The 24,535-nt window shown below is 34.9% G+C and overlaps 1 protein-coding gene across 1 annotated transcript in view; it reads left to right on the top strand.

Annotated features, from left to right (window-relative positions):
- The window catches only part of LOC100575509, a 37,608-nt gene extending 14,281 nt beyond the window's left edge, over positions 1-23,327 (top strand). Inside the window, exons 2-11 of the mRNA XM_003241990.4 lie at positions 9,484-11,079; positions 12,481-12,654; positions 13,276-13,453; positions 15,012-15,280; positions 16,117-16,244; positions 16,553-16,820; positions 17,501-17,717; positions 19,487-19,787; positions 20,620-20,832; positions 22,174-23,327. Of these exons, the coding sequence (XP_003242038.1) occupies positions 9,484-11,079; positions 12,481-12,654; positions 13,276-13,453; positions 15,012-15,280; positions 16,117-16,244; positions 16,553-16,820; positions 17,501-17,717; positions 19,487-19,787; positions 20,620-20,832; positions 22,174-22,296 (3,467 nt within the window). The 3' untranslated portion in view covers positions 22,297-23,327. The remainder of the gene's footprint in view (positions 1-9,483; positions 11,080-12,480; positions 12,655-13,275; positions 13,454-15,011; positions 15,281-16,116; positions 16,245-16,552; positions 16,821-17,500; positions 17,718-19,486; positions 19,788-20,619; positions 20,833-22,173) is intronic.
- Positions 23,328-24,535: the final 1,208 nt, after the last annotated feature.

Genomic DNA, 24,535 nt, shown 5'->3' on the forward strand with positions numbered 1-24,535 from the left:
GCCGAGCATAGTTTACAGAACAATATACTAGAAAAAAGAAAAACTGCAACAACATTGTATGTATTAGATAGATAACTACCTATTTGTGTAGGTACCTATTTATTACGTCCTCGTTTCGGAGTTTTGCGTCAATACGATATATCCACAATACGATATGACCGCACCGGGCGTGTTTAACTGTAATATTTTCGGATTGTATGAATATAATATTCTCGGATTTGCCGTGAAAAATTGTCCTCATAACGCGTCGTTATTCAGACAGTCATTCAAAACGACGACGTGTAGCGCTGCGACGTTCGATCGGCTTAACACCGCGAAACACGTACAGAATCATTTGTAATACATCACCGTGATGACACGGTTTTTTAACAATTTTTTCCGTACCGAACATTAATTATTAAACAGTTACGTACGCGTAATAAAAATTATATCAAAATTATGATTACCGTGAATTATACGTTTCCCATAAAATATTAAGTCCATCCATCAGATTTATTAGAATTTGTCACAGCTCAAAAATCTTTATAAATAATAATACATAATTTATATAATATTATATAGTTCTTTTTCAGAAAAATAAGAGGACAGGTACCTTCTTTTTGTCTCTTATATGCATATATTATGTGCCTACACTATTTTTGGTTATTTTCGGAATAGGACGTACCTATATTTTAATAATTGATAGTACCTGTTGAACTGAATTATTTTTTTACAGAGATCTATTTTACTAAAATATTTTGATTACTGTCGACATTGATCTATTGCAATTTTATAATTTAGATTTATTTTGTATTATAATTTATGATAATATACATTTTTTATTTTCATCCAAAAAAAACAAAGCCATTTCTCACAAGACGTAGTTTGGACGTGGGTACATTTCGTTAAACGCATCTGATTGTAATCACAATAATAACGTTTATTGAATGATATTTACAGTTAATTATTTGTATTCGTTTATCTATGGTATAGCATTTCAAGAAAACCTCTACCCATTAGCCTCTATTAAACAATAATATATAATTATAAGTTTCTCTCGTATTTCCTGTAAATTTGTATGCAACTATGCAAACGCCAAATATGCTAGAATACCTTCATAGTCTTATTTTTTACCAACCGTTTAAAATAAGTAATGCTATTATTGTGAATCACCTAGCTATTTAATATTTTACTGTTGGAAAACTATAATATTCTATTCGGTTTGATTAGCAGCTGTAGTCGTGGGATATTAATTAATTGTTCTTGCTATTGTTTGTGACAAAGATTTATCGAATGTTTTTATTGTTTGATAATATATGTTTTATACATAATGATATATTATTTGGTGAGAGGGTTCAGAGCATTATAATAGCCAATTTTTTTTTTGTTTTGCTTATGTGAAAGTTATTTTTGCATACTAATAGTCTGTTCGGTATCTTAGACAATAATACAGTTGTACTTACTTAGTAGGTTATTTATATTTTATGTTTAAACTATTTTCAGTGCTGCTGGCAGGTGTACCGGTGACGATGACGAATAATTTTGATTATTGTCTGTCTAAATATTGATCTCCCGTTAAAAATTGACATAGATGTTTGATGAAGTTTAAATTATTTCATAACGATGAGCATAATCACTATCTCATGACACAGTTATAACAACAAATAATGTACGTTCAGGTGACAATTTAATTAGCATAAAAAATAAAAATACACCATCGCGGAAATTTTCAGCTCCCACGCGATAAACGAGCAGACCGTCTACATTGTGTAGAACGCACTTTGTAGATAGATACCTACCTACTTACAAGTTAAATTATTAGTCACTTACTCTACTTATATATTAATTATACTTACTCTACTTCTATTTATTATTTTAACTAATGATGGACCATTTTATAACGTTAGTTTAGTAAAATCAGTATAGTAATTAGTAGTTAGTAGTATTATAGTATCTAGTAAATTAGTATTATATTCGAAATAAACATAATAAAGTAAATATAGGAATAAATATTGTACAATGTAACCCAATTTTAAACATTCATTAATTCATTTTTTTTTTCAAATGAAGCGTAATTTAAATCACACGTTATTAAAAACAAGTGGTTTATTCATTTTCTTACAAGAAAAATTTTTAAAATTAAAAATTAATATTTGATCTCCAAATGATGAACCTATTTAGCTATGACGCTATGTATTAATTAGGGTACACGTAAAATCTGTGGACCTCTTATGTTGGCAGTTACAAAATTGATCTCTTTAAATCAATGTTCATCAAAAGACTGCAGAGATGTACATAATTGCGTGTTTGTACTGACCAAATGGTTAATCGCGATACCTGCAGTGTAAAGATGCGGTATGTACCTACTATTTATAAACTCGTTATTATCTCGCCATGTTGGCATCTAGCTGAGAAATTTGTTTTGCTCATCGTTATGTAAATCACTAAACCTGTACCTAATGCATATACCCATTACATATATTATTAGTCCTTGACCCGAAACCATCGCAATTTGGTGGAAAAGGTGAATATCCCTAAAGTTCGTGGTCAAAAATTGGATAAAAAAACACAATATTGTTAATTCATTTTTAACCAGATTAATTTAATGTATAAAGTAGATTGACACAAATTATTTTAATAGACATTTCGAGTTTAAATCGAAATAGGATACACTATACATTACAAGAAGATATTGTGATAATCCAAGTCGTAAAAAAATAAAATAAAAACTGAATATTATATAATATACACTCATTACAACTTATTTAAGTCGATAGTCAATATCATATCAATAGGCACGTAATATTAAATTACAGTTAGCACAATTACTAATGTATAGTGTATAGCTCGGAATATTCCCTTATTGTAGCTTCTGAGCGCATACTTATCAATAATATTATGTCGAAGTATTATATTATTTTGGTGATCGATTAGATTAAAAAAAAAACATTGATTTATAATATATTATAACCTAACCTAACCTAACCAACGATTAACATTATACGTTCTACAAGTTTCCTAGTTGAACTGTGTGTACGTATCGTTCGTCTTAACTCACTCTTGTGCAACAGGCATAAAATTCCGTTATGTCTGCAGACGCGTTTAACTCGAAGCGCGCGCGTTGAATGCTAATCGAAACCCGAGACTTTTGGATGTCTTTTTCGCGGACACGTAACACGACTATCCCGTAGGTAGGTACTTACACGAAATACAATTTTTAAATCTGTGTATATGCGAGTGTGCGTCCCAAGTGTATTATTATATTGTACCATAATAATATATATATATTATTATGATATATTATATTATTTTCATGTTCACTGCGGGGAAACTGCGGTGTGGAACCGGTCCTCGAAGCCTGGCGGTAATGATAATATTATTATTATATTATATGAATACGTGTAGCGATTAGCGTTTTCGAGCGCACGCACGCACACACGCACATAATATCTTGTATACAGATACGTAGGTATTTACATTATGTTTGTAAATATATAATAATATGACAATACGGATTATATGTATGTATGCGCAAGTTTAATGAACATTATAATTATAATATTATATATATATAAATCAATAAAAAGATACGTATCGTACAAAAATGTAGGCTCGTTTGATGAGCGTACCTACAGCATGTGATTGAACTAATCTAAAAGGTAATTTGAAATCAATTTTTGCACTATAAGAATAAAAACGAATTAAGTTGGTTCATTTATTGATTTATCGTTATATAGGTATATCATATTAATATAATATAGTACATAGTTATACATATTATATTATACACTACTTTTAATCCGCAGTACAGGTAATAATTTATTACGTCGACTGATGATATAAGTGATATGAAAGCGATAAAAAATAAACGACAAAAATATATCTCAACGGTCATATTGATAACAAGTAGATTATAGATTAGTCGAAAATGACAAGCCGGGACTATGAAATAGATTTCATTAAAATATAAAAGATCGGAACCGGGAGAAGGACAACAGTTATAACATTACATCAATAAACCTGCGGAGAAGACGGTCCAAGAAGTGTACAAGGAAAGCAGTATTAGTAATATTAGTAAAGCTTTGCGAGAAAAATAAAACCGAGAAACACGTCCAGCAGAAAGTGCGTGAAATCAAATTTCCTGCCCCGCAAGAATAAGAAAAAACGACTAGGCGCCTTTAAGCGCATGTGTAGGTATTATAATATTTATTATACGACTCCCGCGACGCTTACCGCCGGCTGTGAGTCTTCGCGCGGTAGTCTGCTGCGCGGCATTCTTCTCATAATATTACAATAATATTGTTATTCTCCTTTTGTTTTTGTTCGTAATCGCGATCGTTTATCGTCACACCTACGTATATACTCGGCGATCGTGATAGGTATATAGTATAAAATATTATAATAACACGATCCCGTGCAGTTATTATATATTATATACGGTGTGCGTATACAGGTACAACACGAACCGACACGAATAGCCCCCGAGGGAGAAAAAAAAATAATAACGATACTAATTATAACGAGTGATGATGATTTTGGAAATATTTTTTATTTTTCCCCCGATCACGGTCCCCGGCATAACTGCGGGTCATCCGGCAACGTCGCATAGTTCAGTGTGTAACGGGTTAACGTAACGGTTCGGTAGGTATGCGAGGCCGCAGCGGTCGTCATTGACGGGTTTTGGCTATACAGTAATATTATATGTACAATAATAATATATTATACGCGCTCGTCGGTCATCCATCGTCGGTTTCGTCGTAATCGTCTTCGTTGTAAAAAACTTTAGTTGAGCTTTCGTGGATTACAACGAAAATGTTCGACACGTTTCACAGCGGCCGCGAACTTTGCGAACAGTTCGACGGGATTTCCGACCATAATATTATGACGTGCGTTTGAAATTTCAATTTTCCCACAAAACTTATACGACGTGCATATCACCTGAGATTCTCGTCGTAAATTTATTGTTGTATTATTATTATAATTATCATTATTATATACGATTAACAATCGGGGGAGTCGCGTGTAAATGTGTAATATAAGTACTAAGAATAATGCAGCGGTCGTGCGTAATGAATTGTGTTTCGCCATACCCTGCTCGTGCGAGATCAACAACTGCAAACTAGTGCGATAACGAACCGCGAAGACTGTAGGAAAAAAATATACTTTACGCACGTGCGGATCGATCGCCGCGGCGTCTAGACCGACAAAACGATCATCATCCCTTTTGTTTTTAATCATTGTTATCATCATCAATACGACCGCGGGATGCATTTATTCCGCCCGTAATGTGCGAACCCGATTATTATATTATACGCGAGCAATTTCGTTCGGAGCGTTTTACAATATTGTATTCGTGGCGAGAATATATTGTAATATTATGATGTCGTGGTCTCGCCATCACTACGATATAATATTTTATATTATGTATAATCATATTATAATATTGCTAAAAAACTAAAACCGTTTTCCGTACCCGTCTTATACGACTGCATATATTATTAATATCATCATTATTTCGCGAGCAGCGGCGGCGCCGGCGCAGTACCTATATATTATAATAGCATAGCCATGACTGACGATCCGAACAACCTCAGACAAAAAAACTATTGTAATCGACTGTCCGCGAAGATGGATCGATGGGTATATAATAGTACGACACCCGTGGTTGCGAAATTTATTTAAAAAAAAAAAACAACAACATTTTTGTTATGTTATTAAAAATATTTTTTCAACCAATAGCCTGTAGACAGACAGTTATATTGTCAGTGGGTCAAAAATATGGGTCTATTTCGTTTACCACAAACGCATTCGTGATACCACATAACGGACTATATTGTTGTTGTTGTTTTAATGTCTTAGACGTTGCAGTTGCGTGTTTATTGTACCTAAGCTTTTGTTCCGAGGTTCCGCAAACGATTGGTTTTTTTCTTTTCATCTAAAAGTTTAGTTGTACCTGACTATAGAGACCGTATCGTGTGATATAGCCAGGTATTGGTATATTGAGAAAGTGAAGTTATCGACGATAAACTTTTATTTAAGATAAACGGTAGTAATGTAGTATTTACCTTCTACTTAAACTTATTACGAAATATATAGCAATTACGGCATTACACCTATAGTACAGTTATTTCACATTGGAAATCGGTGAGTTCGAAATTTGTCCAACGCCATACTATTATTATGACGAATCGTTAATAAAAATGAAAAATCTAAAATTGCTAGGCAATCATCATTATTGCAATTACTGTACACTCTGAAAGTAGGTACCTAGCCGTTTGGTTTATATTTTAATAGCACATTAATTTTAATGTACCTAACCCTATAGGTAAATAATTGTAGACAATTAACATAATATACTTTTATGGATAGAAGTATTTTCAACAATTGGGAAAACAATCGTCTTAAATACATGACTTATTTTTAAAAACCATTAAACTCATATTGAAACTAATTAAAATTTATTAAATTCAATAAATACAATAATGCAAAAAACTTAAAAATGAAGTACAATTACCATTTGTATTCGAATAGTATCTAATCATTTGTCAAAACCTAACTGTTTTCTATTTCAACCCCGTAGTAACAAATTTACAACAATTTCTGTATAAAAGTGGTTTGTAATACTCTAATACAGTAATAATTACTATAGTAATATACATTAGGTATATTATTTTACAATTATAAATTATTTCGTTGAAATAATATTATTATGTTTGTCATGGATAAATCAAGAAACTTTATTCATTTGAAATTTCCTTCAGTATTTGCATAATTTATTCATTATAGCATTGATTATAGTTATATTTTTAACATTAAAATATTATATATGCATGTTAACAGGGCTGATCTACAAAATTGTTAAAAACTTAACGGCGCTTGTAGAAAATCACATATTAATATATAGTAACAATAATGTGGTTCATACTATATGCGCATATCATATAATATTATACTTTCCGGCTGCCGATATCTGCGGTGATGCATTATGCAGTTTTACCGCGGAACGGATTAACGTAGTGTAAAGTTATGTTCAAAATATAATATTAATTAAATTTGCATTTCCCGTGTACCGCAGCAGCAAGAAAGCGTAAACCGAGTGAAAAAAAAATATTATTAATAATATTTACATTATAATAAAACGCGAGTGCGGGCGTCCGCATTCGCAGATTATAATATTGCTCGGCCGAGAGAAAGTGAATTGAATGCGCGCCTGCATACACACGTCTATATAGCATGTAACATCACCCATTATGTGGCAATAGTTATATTATGCGTGTATAAACATCTAGATCCGGGATACGTAAGCACTAAACACACGATTATATTTTATATATTGTACGGACGTGTACGTCGTGTAATACATACGGTGTGGGTATATCATTATAATATACAGGGTATCACCGAGGTGCCCACCCCACCCCCCCCCACATTTTTCTCTGATAGTAAATTAATTGATATTCTGATTTTTAGAACTTTAAAGTGCACTCGAGGACGATGTTTTCAAATAGTTGCATGTGTTATGCGTAGTGTTCTGTGCCCCGTGGCAATAAAAACTTCTTGTTTTCGAATGCGAATTGCCATTTTCTTACTGTAAATTATTAAGGAGATTTTTTTTTTACTCAATTCAAATTTTTGAACTCTGTGATGTATGAATCGGATTTTGTATTTGATGAGCTATGACCTGGAGTGCTATGAAAAAAATGTAAATGCTTAAAATTCCTAGCCCTAGCTATTAATATGAACTAAATTCAAATATTGTATGTTTTGTAAAAATTGTCTGAGTACCTTTATAAAAAGTACTACTTACACTAAATATTACTTACTTTACTTATACTAAATATTATATATTATATTTCATAACTTATGTAAAACCAATACAAAGCCACAAAGGACAATATCAAAGATTTATAACTCAGAAACTAACTATTGATTTTATTTTCGATTTTGATATAGACATTTTGAAAAATGATATTGTTTCACCGCAGTATAACCTCTAAATCGCTAGAAAAGCTAAGTATTTTAAAATATGGGTTTTAAATGAACCTAAACGAAAATTCCAAAAATCAAAATTCGAATTAACGCATAATTGAATAATAGAGGAGGGGGGAGCATGGTTTGTGAATCACGCTGTATATTTAAAAATATATAGTATATTATACATTTAGAGAGATCCCACAGGTCCCCCTCCTGTTGCTGCAGTCAACGGACGACAATGACGCTTTTTAGTCGCGGTGATGTCGCGTGCTGCAGTATGTGAAAGTACGTGTCGTTCGTAGGTGCCGAGAAGTGTATGGCGGGAAAATGTTTTAAGATAAAAAGTAAACACTCCAAATCGGTGAAAGCGTTCCGAGACGCCCACTATGTAGGTATACAAAATACAAAGTACGCAAGTCCGATTAATAATAATTCGCGTGCATAGTTATACATGTATATTTCGATTGTGCAATTTCAAGTCGGACGTGAGAGTAATCTGAAATCGACGGTCGCGCACTATTTTATTAACTACTATAAAACGACTGCAGTGGATTACATATCCATATTATAATATGACACACGGGTGGACGAGCTAGTGGATGACACAATATACTTCCTTATTGCCGGTTTCTCGTCGTATATTATATTTTGTAACACTCGTTCGAGGGATTAAATGCGGATTTTCGTTTACGCATATCTTTATAAAATGCACTAATTATAGCCATGATATATAACATTATATATAGAAGGCGGTAAAATGTGGAACGTCAGTGCACTAAAGACTTGCAGATTACACCTATTCATACTTTTTTTTTTGATCAATAAATAATTACACAATTTAATCAACATAACGAAACATAATAACATAATAAAAACAAAATCATAAACACTGTAAATGTATTTAATTCCTTTAAGTAAAGTTTGTGATAAAGATATAGAGTATAGGTAGGTAACAGAATTCACTGTTTTAATGAATTAAGAATATAAACTGCGATACTGTTCGAATTAACACCATTATATTATATTTACAAAGGTACCAACTACTAGTATAATACTTAATTTGTTGAGGTCCCAAACGTTAATTTACCAAGTGTACCTATACCATACGCGTTATTGCGGTCCTTATCCAGTCTGAGTAGTTTTAATGTGTAAAAGAACGTTTAATGGTACGTTTTTTGATTTACCTAGTAATAGCCAATAGGTATAAGTTTAAACGATCGCAAAATATTATTATTAACGTATTAATAAACATTAAAACATATTGTATATTATGTGTGTTATCGTATATGAATAAACGCATAATCGTTTGGGGAAAAAAGCATAATAAGACGTGAAATGTAACATAATTTCGAAGACACCTCACAGCATATCAATATATTATAATATATTATACGAGATAGCAATGTAGGACGACCAGTGAAATCAAAATGATAGGTTCCCCGTCCTCACTACTACCAACAAGATTATTAATATCCTTGCAGTCGTCAATGACGTCATATTTATGTACTCATCGTACGGTTTGTATTTCAGGTGTGGCGTGCGGCGAAAACGACAGCGGAAGTTCTGATGGAGTAGTGCGAGTTGTGCGCAGGCGGCACCTGGACGAGGCGACCAAGACGGGTCAAGAATCGAACGAGATCGACGACGATCACCATCGGCGGGCAGACATGTCACTGACCCGGGCCGAAGAATTCAAGTCGACCACGGCGTCGTGCAGCGGCGGCCCGTGCGGTGAAATGTCACAAACGGAATCGGCTGCGGCGGCGCTCGATGACGACTCTCAACTGATCGCGTCATCTGCCGTCTCGTCGTCTGCCGTTCCGCCGTCCATGGTGGACGAACAGACGTCTCAGTCGCAATACTATTACGAGTACGTGGGACCGACAAAGATCGGTTCGGGGGAAGCCAAGAGGGCTTCGTCGCGTGGCAGATCACTCGTACCGACGGAGCCCGATACTGCAGCGCAACGACCGCTGCAGACACGACAGCAGCAGCAGATGGATGTGGCAGCGGCGGTGGCGGACCGTCAGCAGATCCGTAAAGCCGGTAACAGCGACATGGAAGACATACTGGACGGGTTCGTCAAGCTGCTGAACGGTCAGCCCGGTCAAGCCGGTTACCGGCAGCCGATCAAGACGCGCATCAATAACCGCGGACCCCCCCGCATATCGGACGCTTCGGTTGTCTTGGAACCGCCGGCGTTCGTGCCGATGCCGCAACACCAGCACCAGCAACAGCAACAGCACCAACAACAGCAGCAGCACCAGCAACAGCTACCGTCCCAGAACAAGCCGAAGGACCCGCCGCCGTATCCGTTTGACGTGCCGCAGCCCGTCCGGCCACTGCCACCACAACCACCCAACCTTATCAAGCCGTTCTTGACCGGCGTGCCACTGCCCGAACAGTTGGTTCCCACTAATGGTGGTGACGTCGACGAAGATGAGCTAGGCCCACCATCTCTGCAGTACGAAGACGACGTGTCGCATCTGCCATCGTCGTCCAGACGACCGGTGCAGCACCTGCAGACTGCCAGGCCACAACAGGAGTACGACTTGTTTGCGGACGGTCACGCGAACGGCGCCGGCCACGCGGTCCCAGCCGCTCCCAGACCGGTAGAAAATGTGACGGAAAAGTTCACGATAGACGTGCCTTCTTCTCAGTCACCGCCGCTCTCTGACAAACCGGCCGCGGTCACTGTCTCCGAAAAACCGACCACGACAGACAAACCATGGTCAGCGATCGATATCAACGCGACCCGTGTGATTGGAATCCAAGTGTCGAAACTCGTCGACCACTTGACCTCGCCGGCGGTACCCTCCTCGCCTATCGGAGTAAGCGATCCCACCACAGCTGCCTCCTCCGCAGCACCCACGATGACGACGACGACAACTAGCACCGCTAGCACTAGCGCCAGCACCGCTGCGGAATCAACGTCCACAACGACTGCCACGCGACCGGAAACCACGTCAGCCGGTGGTGAACACGTGACCGGCGTCGGTTCGGCTGTCGTGGTACTTGAGCCATCCACTTCGGAGGAACCGCATCGTGACGATGCGCACAAGCCTACCGACAACAAACTTCCCAGCAAGCCCACGGCACCCGTAAAGAAGACCCCACAACAGTCCGGTAACTATCACACTGCAACCTTTTATAAGTTAACACAAGGAGTGGGTTTAAGTCATGTGGCGAAGGTAGTCACTTTCCCGCCCTTGGGCCTAAGCTCGGATTTTTTTCTAAATATAGCGATCATGCTATAGCAATAAAATTGTCATAAAATACCGGTACCGGATGGTCATTGAAGAATAAAATAAAATTTAACATGATGGGTGTAGATTTGTTGATTGTTTTTTCATTTTATTACTGTGTGTATGTGTGTGTGTGTGTGTGTGTGTGTGTAACTAAGTGATAATAATATGAATTTTACAATCAAATAGGCATATCTACGTCTTAGTTATATAAAATAATTTGTTTATGAGTGAGTGTAAAGGGTTTTTTACGATTTAAAATATTTACAATTTGAACAACACATTATAATATGAATACAAATTATAGACGTTAAATATTCAATACTTTCAGCCAAATGATGGAAAAAGTTAGTTATTTTTGTAGGTATACCCATATAATATAAGTAACGTAATTATATTATAATTAATATCATATTAAACGTATCGTTTAATCATTATATGCTCATTAGTAATATAATATCTTTACCGAATGACATCCGGTATAAATGTATAATTAATCTAATATTAGGAACTAATTATTATACTATAAGATATTATATATGTACCTATTATAGAATGTGTAGAGAACAATTAAGACAACTTCATATAGAATATAGAATATAATATTCTAACTATTTATTGTCATCGTGACAACGTGAAATATTATATACCTCTCATTTAGTAAAATCATTGTTTTCATATATTTTCGTGAAAATTCAATTTTCTTCTCGTGTGTAATATGTCGATAATCATTTTTTTCAATTCATGTAACGGATAAATTCTTTGTTCGCTTTTGTACACGGCAGTGCGAAATGTCAAAAATTCATATAATATGCAAAACATAGCTGATTTGTTTACAATATCATGTGGATCTGAAATGGAGTATATATATAAACTACATTAACCCTTTATCGGGTCCACCCAATTTTCAATATAACTATTTTTTTTTTTTTTAAATCCAAAGTATCCAGTGTTTTGACAAAAATTGAATACATTATTGATATTTATGAAATTCTTAATAATATATTATAATTGTTGGACACGCATTGTCCAAGGTAATCAGACATTGGCCACACATTGTATATAAATAATATTAAAATATGGTAACTATTTAAAGATAACATTATAATATATATTATTATGTGTGTGATGTTTCTTTGATTTATTCCATAATGAGTAAAGACACGTTTTTCGTAATTTTATAAGATTTATAACGTAAAACGTACTGCTATAATTATTTTATTAGGTGCATTATAACATTATATACTTTGTCGACTATAATCAGAAAATAATGTTTTCGCAGAAGGGTTCCCGTATTATTCACGTCCAGGGATCGTGCTGGATGATCCGGAATTCAAACCGCACATCGGAGGCCAAAGGCGTCCCATCCAAGTTCAGGTGCCCAGCAAAGGTGATGTGTTCGACATAATGGTGTCCGCCATACAAGGGCCGGGTGACAAGCCAGCACTGCTCAGTCGTAAGCACACAATCGTATAATATTATTGTAATGAAACTGTATTATACAACCAGACGACCTAATTGCCAGAGCTGTGAATTTGATACACTGCAGTCTAATGCCGGATTGTATAATCAATCAATAACAATTTAATGAATTAATAGTGAGCTAATTGTCCCATATACACATGATTTAGTCACCTATGATTGGTCCATTATATTTTAATGAACCATTGGATTAACTAATTTTTTATACATCCCGACATAAAAGTTACAAATTGTAGGTATGCAAAGTTTTGAAATGTGTACTTGGACTAATACTGTAATGTTAAATATATGTTGATCGAACTCGATTATTTCTACAAAGTGTTCGCGCCAGATTTACAAAGTAGAGATTCTAATATATTCGAGATAGTCACTGTTTTCGATCAACGCCTATTATATCAACGCTATAGTATAGTTTATAGTCCTGTGGCCGCATGTTAGGATTTATTTGATTTTAATTTTTTTTCAACCATCAATTAGTTGACAGCTCAGTCATCTCTTACAAGCAATTTCGTAGATTTAATCAGATATATTATCATTATTATTATTATTATTATTATTATTATATATATCGACATGTTTCCCGGATTTTTTTTAGCCGACGAAATATCTCCGTCGGGCGTAGGAAAAGGAGAAGTGTCCGTGATAACGTCGGCAGAACCGAACCAGCAGTTCGTGTCCATCGACGGTAAACGAACGTACATCAACTTGTTCGGCTCAGCGGAACCAACCGCGGTGGCGCCTCAGTCCATAAAGCCGACCAGTGCTGCTTCTGGGTGAGTGTAATTTCTATATTAGTCATAACTCATAAGTTAATTCATGATAATATAATTATTATTGTTTGTCATTGTGAACCATCATTGAATCTGCGCTAAATCACTGTCGCTGCAGAGTACGCACTATACCAATATTCTATATATTAGACATTTTAAACCAAACATCTAAATATTATCGAATCAACTAGAAAATAATTAAAAATCATATTTTTCAACTTTTTCAAGTGCATAATATATTTAAGTTTTTTAGGACGTAAAATCCCAAACCCCGGTGACCTGGTTATTATAAATAATCTGCTGTATACGTATACTTACCGGCCTCACTGGTAAACAGGCTGTAAAATGAATTGTTCATTAGTCCTAAATTAAATGCGCAAAGCTTATAACGGAATGCGAATTATCGACTAATTAGTAAATTAATAATTACTGTATGAATATCATATAAACAATAAAGTTGTTATTCTGTATAATGTATATGGACCGCACTAAATGAATAGATAACGTGCTATACATCGTTTAGGTATATTAACGCGCGTGTGTACGAATGTGACGGTTGTTTTTAATTTATTTTCCGGTATAATGATCGTTGGGATACTTTCTCTCGAGATGGTCTGAAAATAATCTCCGAGGTCCTTATAAAGTATTCCGACCAAAACTTCTAGTCGACTGTACCAAATATCTCATTGCGTTGGCGCTATAAAATATCATATAATAACATATTATTATTATTAGGCATTATTAACGATTATAATATTATATCAAATAAATAATATAAGTGCTTTATAATAATTGCGTATATAATTACTGTTCATACACGTAAATAGGGCAGAAGAGGGGACTTAATAGGAGCCCACCTAACTTCTCGCACGACTTATCCAATTTAGTCCCCATAATTATGTCTTTTGATCGACTCTTATTATCTTATGAATTTAAATTGTTACTAAATAACAATATCCGCTGCTATATATTAATATTTAATTTATATTCAATATATTGATATAGTATAGGTACCTCCATTTCAGTTATAATTAGGACATGGGACTTTATGCACTAAAAAGGCAATTTTATATGCACTTAGCTATGTACTGCAAATATATTTAAATATGTGATCTAATATACATTAAAAAAAAGTTGAAACTTATAGTTAAGTTAGTTTAAATAACAGTCAATGACTCATTATCGGCCAAAAATACGACAAAATATCATTAAAATAAACCAAAATAATATAAATATTAAAATTAATGAAAAAAATCTTAGTTAGGAACGCGTATTACTTTTAAAGTATTAGGTTAGGTATCATTGGTTCGTTAATATCCAGATCTTCTGGTAAATCCTGCACATAAATAAAATTTGTTCTCCACTGAGAATTTGTTTGATCTACATTAACATCTAGTATTTACCCACATTTTTATTCAATACCTTTTCCAAATTTAAGCAAACGTTTTTTTCCACATTATGTTCCTACCAGTCAGATGATATTTCAAATAGATACTAATGCACTATAATACTTTTAATAATTGAAATATTTCAATGTTTGTGGTCGCGTTCTTGGTTTCAGATCGTATTCGGTCAGCCAAGTGCTGCAGCCGCACGGTGCGTCCAGTCCGCCCGGACCACCGCCACCGTCGCCGTCAAGCGGAGGCAAACCGTCAGCGCCGGCCTGGAAACGGCCCACGCACCCGCCAGTGAGAATCGATACTTGCATTGTGGGCGACGATACGACGTGCGATGCGGCGCAGCATGAAAGGTGCCGCACCGAACTTGGCGTGTCCTCGTGCCTCTGCAGGCCCGGGTACAGCAGGCGAAAGCACCGGGACCCGTGTCACAGTGAGTATTAATTAATGTTTTGCTTATATTATGCACTACCTGTTCAGTTATTATCTAAGTATGTAGGTACGTTCAAATTTGTTTTCATACAAATCATTGACGTAACATATACTGTATTATTATATTATATTGATATCCGTCGATGCTGCGAAACGAATTCAGACGACGGCATTTTCGATTTATAAACACTATACGAAGATCAGAAGGTTTGACAATATTGCTCTATGAATTGTGGCAGGGAATTTTGAACAACTGTATTTTTTTAAGTGCCTAAAAACGTTATATATATATATGTATGTATTATTATGTATTTAATATATATCACGTTTGTAAGTATGCTTGAATATGTCTCGTTTAAAATGTGATTATCCTTTTTTCAATAATCATGTCCCGTTTGACCAGAATTTTTTGAACATATTATTGTCACGTTTAAATCCTGTTATTTCCATAAAATATTTGTGTAAAGAAAAGACTTGTGCTCAAACAAATAAAAACAATATTTTTAAATTTTTTTAATACTGTCAGTAATTAACACGATCCATGTAATATTGTATAGTGTATAATACTATGGACGAATCCGCACGACTGTTACTATTTTATAATAACACACTCCAATACTACTCGGGTTTTTATTTCCAAAATATATCTTTAAAATATTGTATTAAACAATTTTTGGATTTTATGTTTCGTTTTTATTTTTAATGTAAAATAAAATGGTTATCGCAAGTTAGTGTAAAAAAAAACCGGTACACCTAAATATGCTTGTTTTAATATTGTCATCAAACATTCTACTTGTGTTTGCTTTTATAATTATTAATTCAATGATTTTTTTTCAGGGATCGTATCCATTGTATTTTCATTACGCGTTGATCGGTTGTACGACAACAAGATCTCGTGGTCGGACAAGTATAAGGATTCCGAGACTCAAGAATATCAACAACTTGAACACGAAGCAGTTAGAGCGGTAAGGGTGCAGCAGATACCTATCGTGACTCGTGATAGCGGCGTATTGAGGTTTTTCAGATGGGGGGGGGGGGGACTATGATTTTATCCGGTAGCTCCGCTTTTAAAGTTAGTGGTCTTAAGTTAGGACTCCAAAAATGTTTGCATATTATATACACTTTATACAGCTTATTGGGGATTGATCCCCTTGATCCCCCCCCCCCTGTAAATACGCCACTGCCTCGTGGCTATATTATAATATTATCACATCTGATAGTGCCTGTCTGGCTGTCTAACAACATAAATCTATACCTAACGTTTTTCTCGCAGATCGATTCGGCGTTTTCAATGACACCGTTTTCGGACACGTTCGTCGGCGTCAAGATCAACAACATTTACATGTCCAAAACAACGCCAGGCATGCCGGTCATGGTTAACGCCACGGTGCAGCTGACGGAGAACGCGGAACACTTGCGGTCATCCGTCAAGCAGGACGTGCAAAAGCAGCTGACGGGCGCGCTGCAGAGGCGCAACAACAACGTGGGCACCAGCGGCCTGTGGGTGGATTCGCCGGCCGGAGCCATATCGCAACTGCATGGTACAATGCCGTCATTACTTACTATTATTTACACATACTTACTTGAGCTTACATCGCGTACTGTGTAGGCATTATATAATATTATATTGTATATACTATTGTAGCGGGGAGTTGTGGACAAAGTAGGATTTTATACATTTTTACCGGTCAAAGGAAGAAAACAAAACCAAAGTGTTCAAAGATAGATGTTTTATTATGACCATTTAAAATCAAACAGATATTAACAATTAAATGCATTTTGCTGTTAAAAAGTATTATTCAATTTTTAAAATCTAAAAATAATTGATATAATATGAACTAGTATTCTTACGTCTTAAGAATTCATACACTTGTACACTCAAGCTAGTATTACTGTAATTTTTTCATTTCAAAAGTATAGTCCGTCGTATCTATAACAATATTAAAAAATATCATTTATTAATTCGCCACAAATATTATAATTTTATTTTTTCAAAAATTTCAAGTATATTATATGTATCATTCAGACTTAGTTATACAGATTTTTGTTTGGACGAGTAAAATAAATCATGATTATCCATAAAAAAAAGGAACTTATATTTCAAAATATCGAAGCTGCAGCAAAAATGTACCTACTTATATTGCAAAAGTGTTTATTTTTAACCCGTATAATTTTCCTTATTTTGGATCCAAGTATTATAATATATTCTCTCCGTGTACAGATCTCGATGAGTGCAGCGGTCCGGAACTGAACGACTGTCATCCGTTGGGCAAGTGCACGAACGTGTTCGGCACGTTCCAGTGCGCGTGCCCGGATGGTTACAGGGACCCGTGGATCGGAAACGCTCAGCGCAGCGGCCGGACTTGCGAGACGTGCGACCCGGGCCAGTGCAATCTCCGGGGCGAATGCTTCTTCCAGGCCGGACAGCCGGTGTGCAAGTGGGTACCATTGTTACTATACCTATACGTATAACATGCCAACATCATAAACGCGGCCCTCGCAAACATTTTCGGATATTTCGTGTTTCGAGACCGCCATGCGATTGTATTTTATCGAATAATATTACTAAAAAGTATTAGGTATTTAGGTATAATACATTATAAGATCAGACACTGTCTGAGACTTCGGAAATTCTTACACAGCCCCTTACTCCCCTCCAAAAAACCGATAACTCCAGACTCGCGCGTGTCGTAAAAAAACTGCAGCGCTGTTAGTGCCCCCAGTTACAATATAATAATAATAAATATGTACAATAAGAATGCAATCGCCGTCTACACAACAATATGATGGGCACATATTGTACTCGTTTGGTTGTACGCATTTTGTACGCGTGAAGCGGATGATTATTTTATCATTAAACACTCATTATTTCAAAAAAATATAAACGTTTTTGAAAAATTTTGTTTTTAACGACTATAGTCTAGTCTGTAATATAGGTTTATATATACTCTATAGTCTAAATATTATATAGACTATAGTTACCATGTAGGTACATTTTTTTTTTTCAAAACATTTATACTTTTTGAAATAATAAGTGTTCAATATCAAAGTATCACCCGGTACATAATTATAGGCAATACGCACCACCCGTAAATCGGAACTAAGCTACCGTTTTACGCTGTTGAAGTTCATATAATAGGTAGGTACCTATAATGATAAGGCGCAGGACACAGGTTACCGGCAAATCGTCGTCACGACAATTATTATAAAGACTTGTGGCAGCCGTGGTATAGGACGGGAAAAAATTTTGTAGGTCAGTGTGCACTAGCCATCGTTATAATCGTGGTCGATGATGTATGATACACACATATACATACATATACATATATTATATTATGTTTCCCTTTCTGTTCACATGCAAACCGCACGCCGACGTCAATTATATAGACGCCCACGAAAACCCATAGATATAATATTATCTTTACGACAGCCGGTCAGTTGCGCAGGCACAACGTGTGTGTGAGTGTGGTTAACGGTACATTAGATGTATTAAAATGTCGTATTGAATTTTCAAAAAATGTATATTTTTTTTGGCTATCTATTTAATATATTTTATTTCACTGCAAACTAATATTGAGTAGGTAAACAAGCCCAATATACTTATACGTCTAAATGCCTATATAATATTATCATCTAAATATTATTTATCGGCTGCAGAAAATTCGCTGTTTTAGTATTGTTTTCACTGAGCTCTGTGTGAATTTTTTCATAACTTTACACTGAATTCAATACCATTTGATCGATAATAATATCAAAGACAATCTACGAACAGAGATACGAAGTGGCGTATAGAACTAAATACTATTGTATATAATATAGTACGTTGTACGTTAATAAATTAAGGACAGTTTAAAATACGATTTGTTCAAAACCTCATTTCTAATATACGGTCGTATATCTATCCAGATGGATTGATAGAATATGGAAATGTCCCAAAGATTGTATTGTTATAGTTTTTACCTGCATAATATATTGTACTACACTACACAATTGCACAGCGAAAGCTGTATATATATAGAAGTAGTTATATTGTTTAATTTAATTCCATTAATATATTATTATATTATAGACAGTACGCAATTTCAATGGTAGGTATTCGTGTTCCTGTAACTATTAAAATATGTTGAATAAATTGCGCGGTTAACCAGAAGTGAATGCAATGGTGATGGCATTTTTTTATCTATATAATATTTTTCTTCTGTCGCAGGTGTTCAGGATCGTTTTACGGGTCGCAGTGCGAAATCGACGGCGAAGTGCTGAGCGTGGCGGTCGGCTCGTCCGTGGCCGCGATATCCATCATCGTGCTGACGCTTGTGTGCCTGTGCGCGTGGAGCCGCCGCTGGAACAAGGAGCAGAAAGTCGGCTCACCCGTGTTCGGGTACATGCCGACTGGCGGCAGCACTGTGAAAACACCTGTGATCGGCGGCCCACCGTACCAGGTGTCCATCGAGGACCGCATGAGGTGGGCCCAGATCGCCGACGCCATGGCGCACGCCAACCATTACGCCGTGAGTATAAACCCACCTCTACACTCATTATCTATTGGTAATTTGCCTATATTGGTGTTCGTTTAACATATAATATAATTATTATTTTCGTAACAGCTACTAACGAGTAACCGCTTAATTTTCAATTTTTATTAATATTATTAATTATATTATATGATTTATAATGTATAAAATAAAAATAAATATTGTAATATTTAGAGTTAAAAATGCCTAAGAATTCAAAAATATTCGAATGAAAATATAATGTAACTTCATACACTCTTAACAATTAATACAGATTTATGATTTGACCAGTAATGTGCACAACTAAATTAAAAGTTATAATTAGTCATAATTCATTACTCAAACTTTAAATTCTACCACTAATCCTAACCCGCACCATATTAAAATAATATAATCATCCAATTTTTAGACAATAAAAATGATGATTGTGATAAAATTTACTCACATTTTGTCTATAGACTTAAAATGTTTATAAATATAAAAACTATAACCATTCAATATCCAATATACCTATAACGGCACCGTTTTTAGTGACCTATAATCTATGTAATATATTTCGTTAGGATTAAAAAAATGTGTTGCATATAGCGTATAATAAAACAAAAAAATATTCTAGTTGCAATGTATCGTACTATCATCGGTAATAGAAACCGGATATCATTATAATTATACAGGCGATTGTTTCGAAGGATAAATCGTTTATCGTTCGTCTGTCTTATGATGCGCATAAAGACGTGAATATTGCAACTATACGTTCCTTATCCTCTTTCTATATAATAATATGATAATAGTTCTCATGCCCGTTTATAATCCGTTGATTGATTTTCAGCCCGAACCGGTAAACGGCACCATGCGGTCGAACATGTTCGGGTACGCCGGCGCACCGATGCCTCTGCCCAGGCTCCGGCCTCCGGGTACGAGCACGATTTCGCACGCATTCCGCACACCGGAGTCGAGCACCAGCGAAGAAGAGGACCGGACCGACCTGCTAGGCCGCAGCTTCCAGACTTCCTCCAGACCAAAAAGCAGATCTTCCTTGGCCGTGAGTACTATAATATATACTTTGCAGTTTGTTATAATAACTTAGAAATTATATGAATAGTATAATACGTATTACACGTGTCAGTGGCGGATCCAGGGGGGGGGGCAAAGGAGCATTTGCTACCCCCAACACCGTAGTTTTCCTTTGTTTTACACTGTGTTTAGCCAATTGTATAGCCAATTTTGCAACTTTTTGTACTTTTGCCCCCCCATGCCCCTCCCAAAATTAAGCCCTGGATCCGCCACTGACACGTGTAAACGAAACCTCCCGTAACGGACACCTCCGAATAACGGTCAACATTTCGGTGACCGAGAGTGTCCGGTATTTAGAAGTTAGACTGTATATAATATAATAACGATGCATTCGTGATCATCCGTGGCGTGGAGTATTTTAACGGTTGATGGGATGAGGGATTGAAGAGTTTTCCCATACCAAAGCCGCAGGGAACAGATTTATAAAATACCCGTGGCCTTAATGATGCCCTGTTATACAGTATTAAAAAAGTAATTTATGATCTAATATTACCCACCGAAAAGATGACGGACGGAACCATAGCATACGTCATATGCTGCCGCCTGCCGTTTTTAGACAGGGTCACCAAACCGTGAGCTAAAATTTGAAGCGTTTCAAGATTTTTGAAAATTTGAACATGCTTAGGAAATAATAATAATGGTATTAAAATACTCACGACAATATAATCGGTAGGAAAACCCAGTTTTGTTTATTTAAAATCTAACCAAAAGCAACAAATTATAAAGTACTATTTTTTAAAAAATGTAAATTAAATTTCAGACATTACTGTAATTTTTTTTAGATAATTTTTTTGGGCTAAAACAACAAATGAATCAATACACGAGATTGTGTCCACCCTCCCCGAATCTCTGTCACAGATTTTAAAACCCTTCCGGATTTATGGTCGGGATTAAAAAAGATCCGCCGTCTATTGTCTATATATTATTATTTACGCGTACGTAAATAGTAAAAAAATACCATTGGAAAAAATACCGATAAAATAAGAAAAGTCCAAAAAAAAGTTAACTATTCATTAATAGTATCATATGGTAAAATGAAATAGATTAAAACCGAATTATATATTACTATTGGTAAGAACTTTTACTCGTTTCGATTTCTTTTCCTCCTATATAATATATGAGTATATCGGATTATGTATTTGGAAAGACATAGCTGATGAAGACATACTCAGTCATTCTACAATCTTAAATCTTTTTTCCCCGGACTTTACTTTTATCCCAAGTCATATGTGACAGTCGTCCTTTATCGTATTACATCGTTATACTCATTATTTATTATATTATTTTTTTTTGTCCTTTAACACCACAGAATCAAAGCGGAATTTACTACGACGTGGATTACGAACAACAGCAGGGCGAAATGACGTTCTCGCCCGGTTGCATTCCGCTGAGCACGTACACCATTGGCAGCCGCTCAAACTACTACAGATGATGATGATGATGACGACGACGATTATGCCGACGACGACGACGACGACGAAAATCTCACGATACAGTTGTATAGCTGATGACGATCATCGCCAGTGTACTATATATTATATATTATTATTATTATCATCGTTTAAACTTTAAGCGACACAGACTGAGGACACAAAACGCGTTTACGCGTAACCCAATAAAATAATAATAATATACCTATACACTGTTATTGTTGTACACCCTACATAATATTATATTTATATATGCCATTGATGAAAAAAAACCTAATCGTGTAATAATAATTCGTGTTAAGTACCTATACAATATTATTATATTATGTTAAATATTTATACACGGACTAGTATACAAAGAAGCGTCCGAGCAGTATATAATATTTTAATAAAATATAAAATTATGTTTTTGTAATAAATTCAACAATATAATAATAGTACCTATATAATAATAATTAATTGTAAAGCAATACTATATTTTGGACTTGTCGCACTTCGTGCTTTTGGCGTGACGTCACTGACCGGTTGACTTGGTGATGTCACCCCGAGAGCGGGCCGAAGACATTATCATTTTATAATATTATTATGTTTACCTTCCAACCAATATCAACAACGCTACACGATTAATAATATGTAATATTTGTGTGTGCGTAAAATGTATAACATATGTAACGCAGATAGGTAGAAAATGTTAAATATAGTATTTCTGTATATAAGATTATTAATGTGTGTATATGAAATAATAAACGCGGAAAAGTGTCGGAAATATCTATAAAACTAAATAATATTATATATAAATACTTTCAATCTATTCAATACAATATATCATATCTCATACATTATATTATGTGCCTAGGTATACGGTTATATACTTGTGTAATATTTGAGCTTAATTGTGATATTCTCTGCGTCAACGTAGTAATATTATACCATTTATACCTATAGTATCGTCCGCGTCTCAATATAATATATATTAACGCATTAACGTTTATCAATAGACTTGTGCCATATAAACGTTTGCGCACATTCGAAATGACAACATTATATGATATTTTATTATAATCGTATACAATCCCCCTATATATTATTAGGTGTAGGTACCAGATACCTACCTATATGAATACGATTAACGATTGTTATACTGAAAATGTCGACCTTTGGATTTTCTTCTCTTAATTTTTTTTTTTTATTTTCACCGCACACAATCCAGCATATACTGTACCTATATAAGACCGAGGGTTAAAACATAAACATTTTCAACATTCTTTATACGCGTGTATATACTATATTATTTTATATAATTTTTTTTTTATTATTAATATTGTTTAAGGCTCTAAATATCAACTTGAATCATATAAGTTGTATTATTACCTTTTAATTGTAAAGGTAATTATAGTTATTTATATACTGGAAGATTATAATATAACTATTATAAATTGTATGCGTGTTACTTAGTTTAATAAAAAAATATATTTGTATATTCTATAATGTTTAAAAAACACGGTTTATTCATAAAAATGCGAACGATGAGTGTTGACTAAGGGTGAGAGGCAGGCTAAAATATGACCCATAAACCTCCCGGACTATACAATGAATAATGACAAATACTAAGATATTAATATATTATATTTACTTATTAAAAGGGTTATCCTTAACCATTTGTCATTATTGTCATATGAGTTGAATAAAAATGAAGTCAGTGTCAAACACAAGACATTCTCGCCATACAATAGAACCACTATATAATAAATCAAAAAATCTTTATGTGTCATTATATATATTATTGTTATATAACATTATTGTTTGAGAGCATTGATACTAAACATAAGGACAGTGGCGGCTATCCTCAAATAAATATATATTACTGAATGCTGAGAAAAATCCTGAACCCACCCACCTCAAAACATTTATTAGAAAATACAAATTACCAATATTCAATCATGTATTCATGTACAGTGGGTCACATTGTTTTGTTAATTTTGATATCATTTGATACGATTTTAAAAATGAAGGAGCTTATTTTGACGACTCAAACTGTGCTATACTATTTATTTAAATGGCGATCTATACGTTGATACGAAAAAATTTGAAAAATGTTACATTTTTCGAACTTTGGTTTCGGAAACATACCTGTTGATAGCTTTTTAGTACAAATTTTACATTTGGTGAACTTGGTAGTGAAAGGATTTCCGAGCGAACTTCAAAACTAAGCTTAATAGTTTATGGCACCGTCAAGTAACA

The sequence above is a fragment of the Acyrthosiphon pisum genome, chromosome A2 (genome assembly GCF_005508785.2).
Source record: "Acyrthosiphon pisum isolate AL4f chromosome A2, pea_aphid_22Mar2018_4r6ur, whole genome shotgun sequence".
Lineage (NCBI taxonomy): Eukaryota > Metazoa > Arthropoda > Insecta > Hemiptera > Aphididae > Acyrthosiphon > Acyrthosiphon pisum.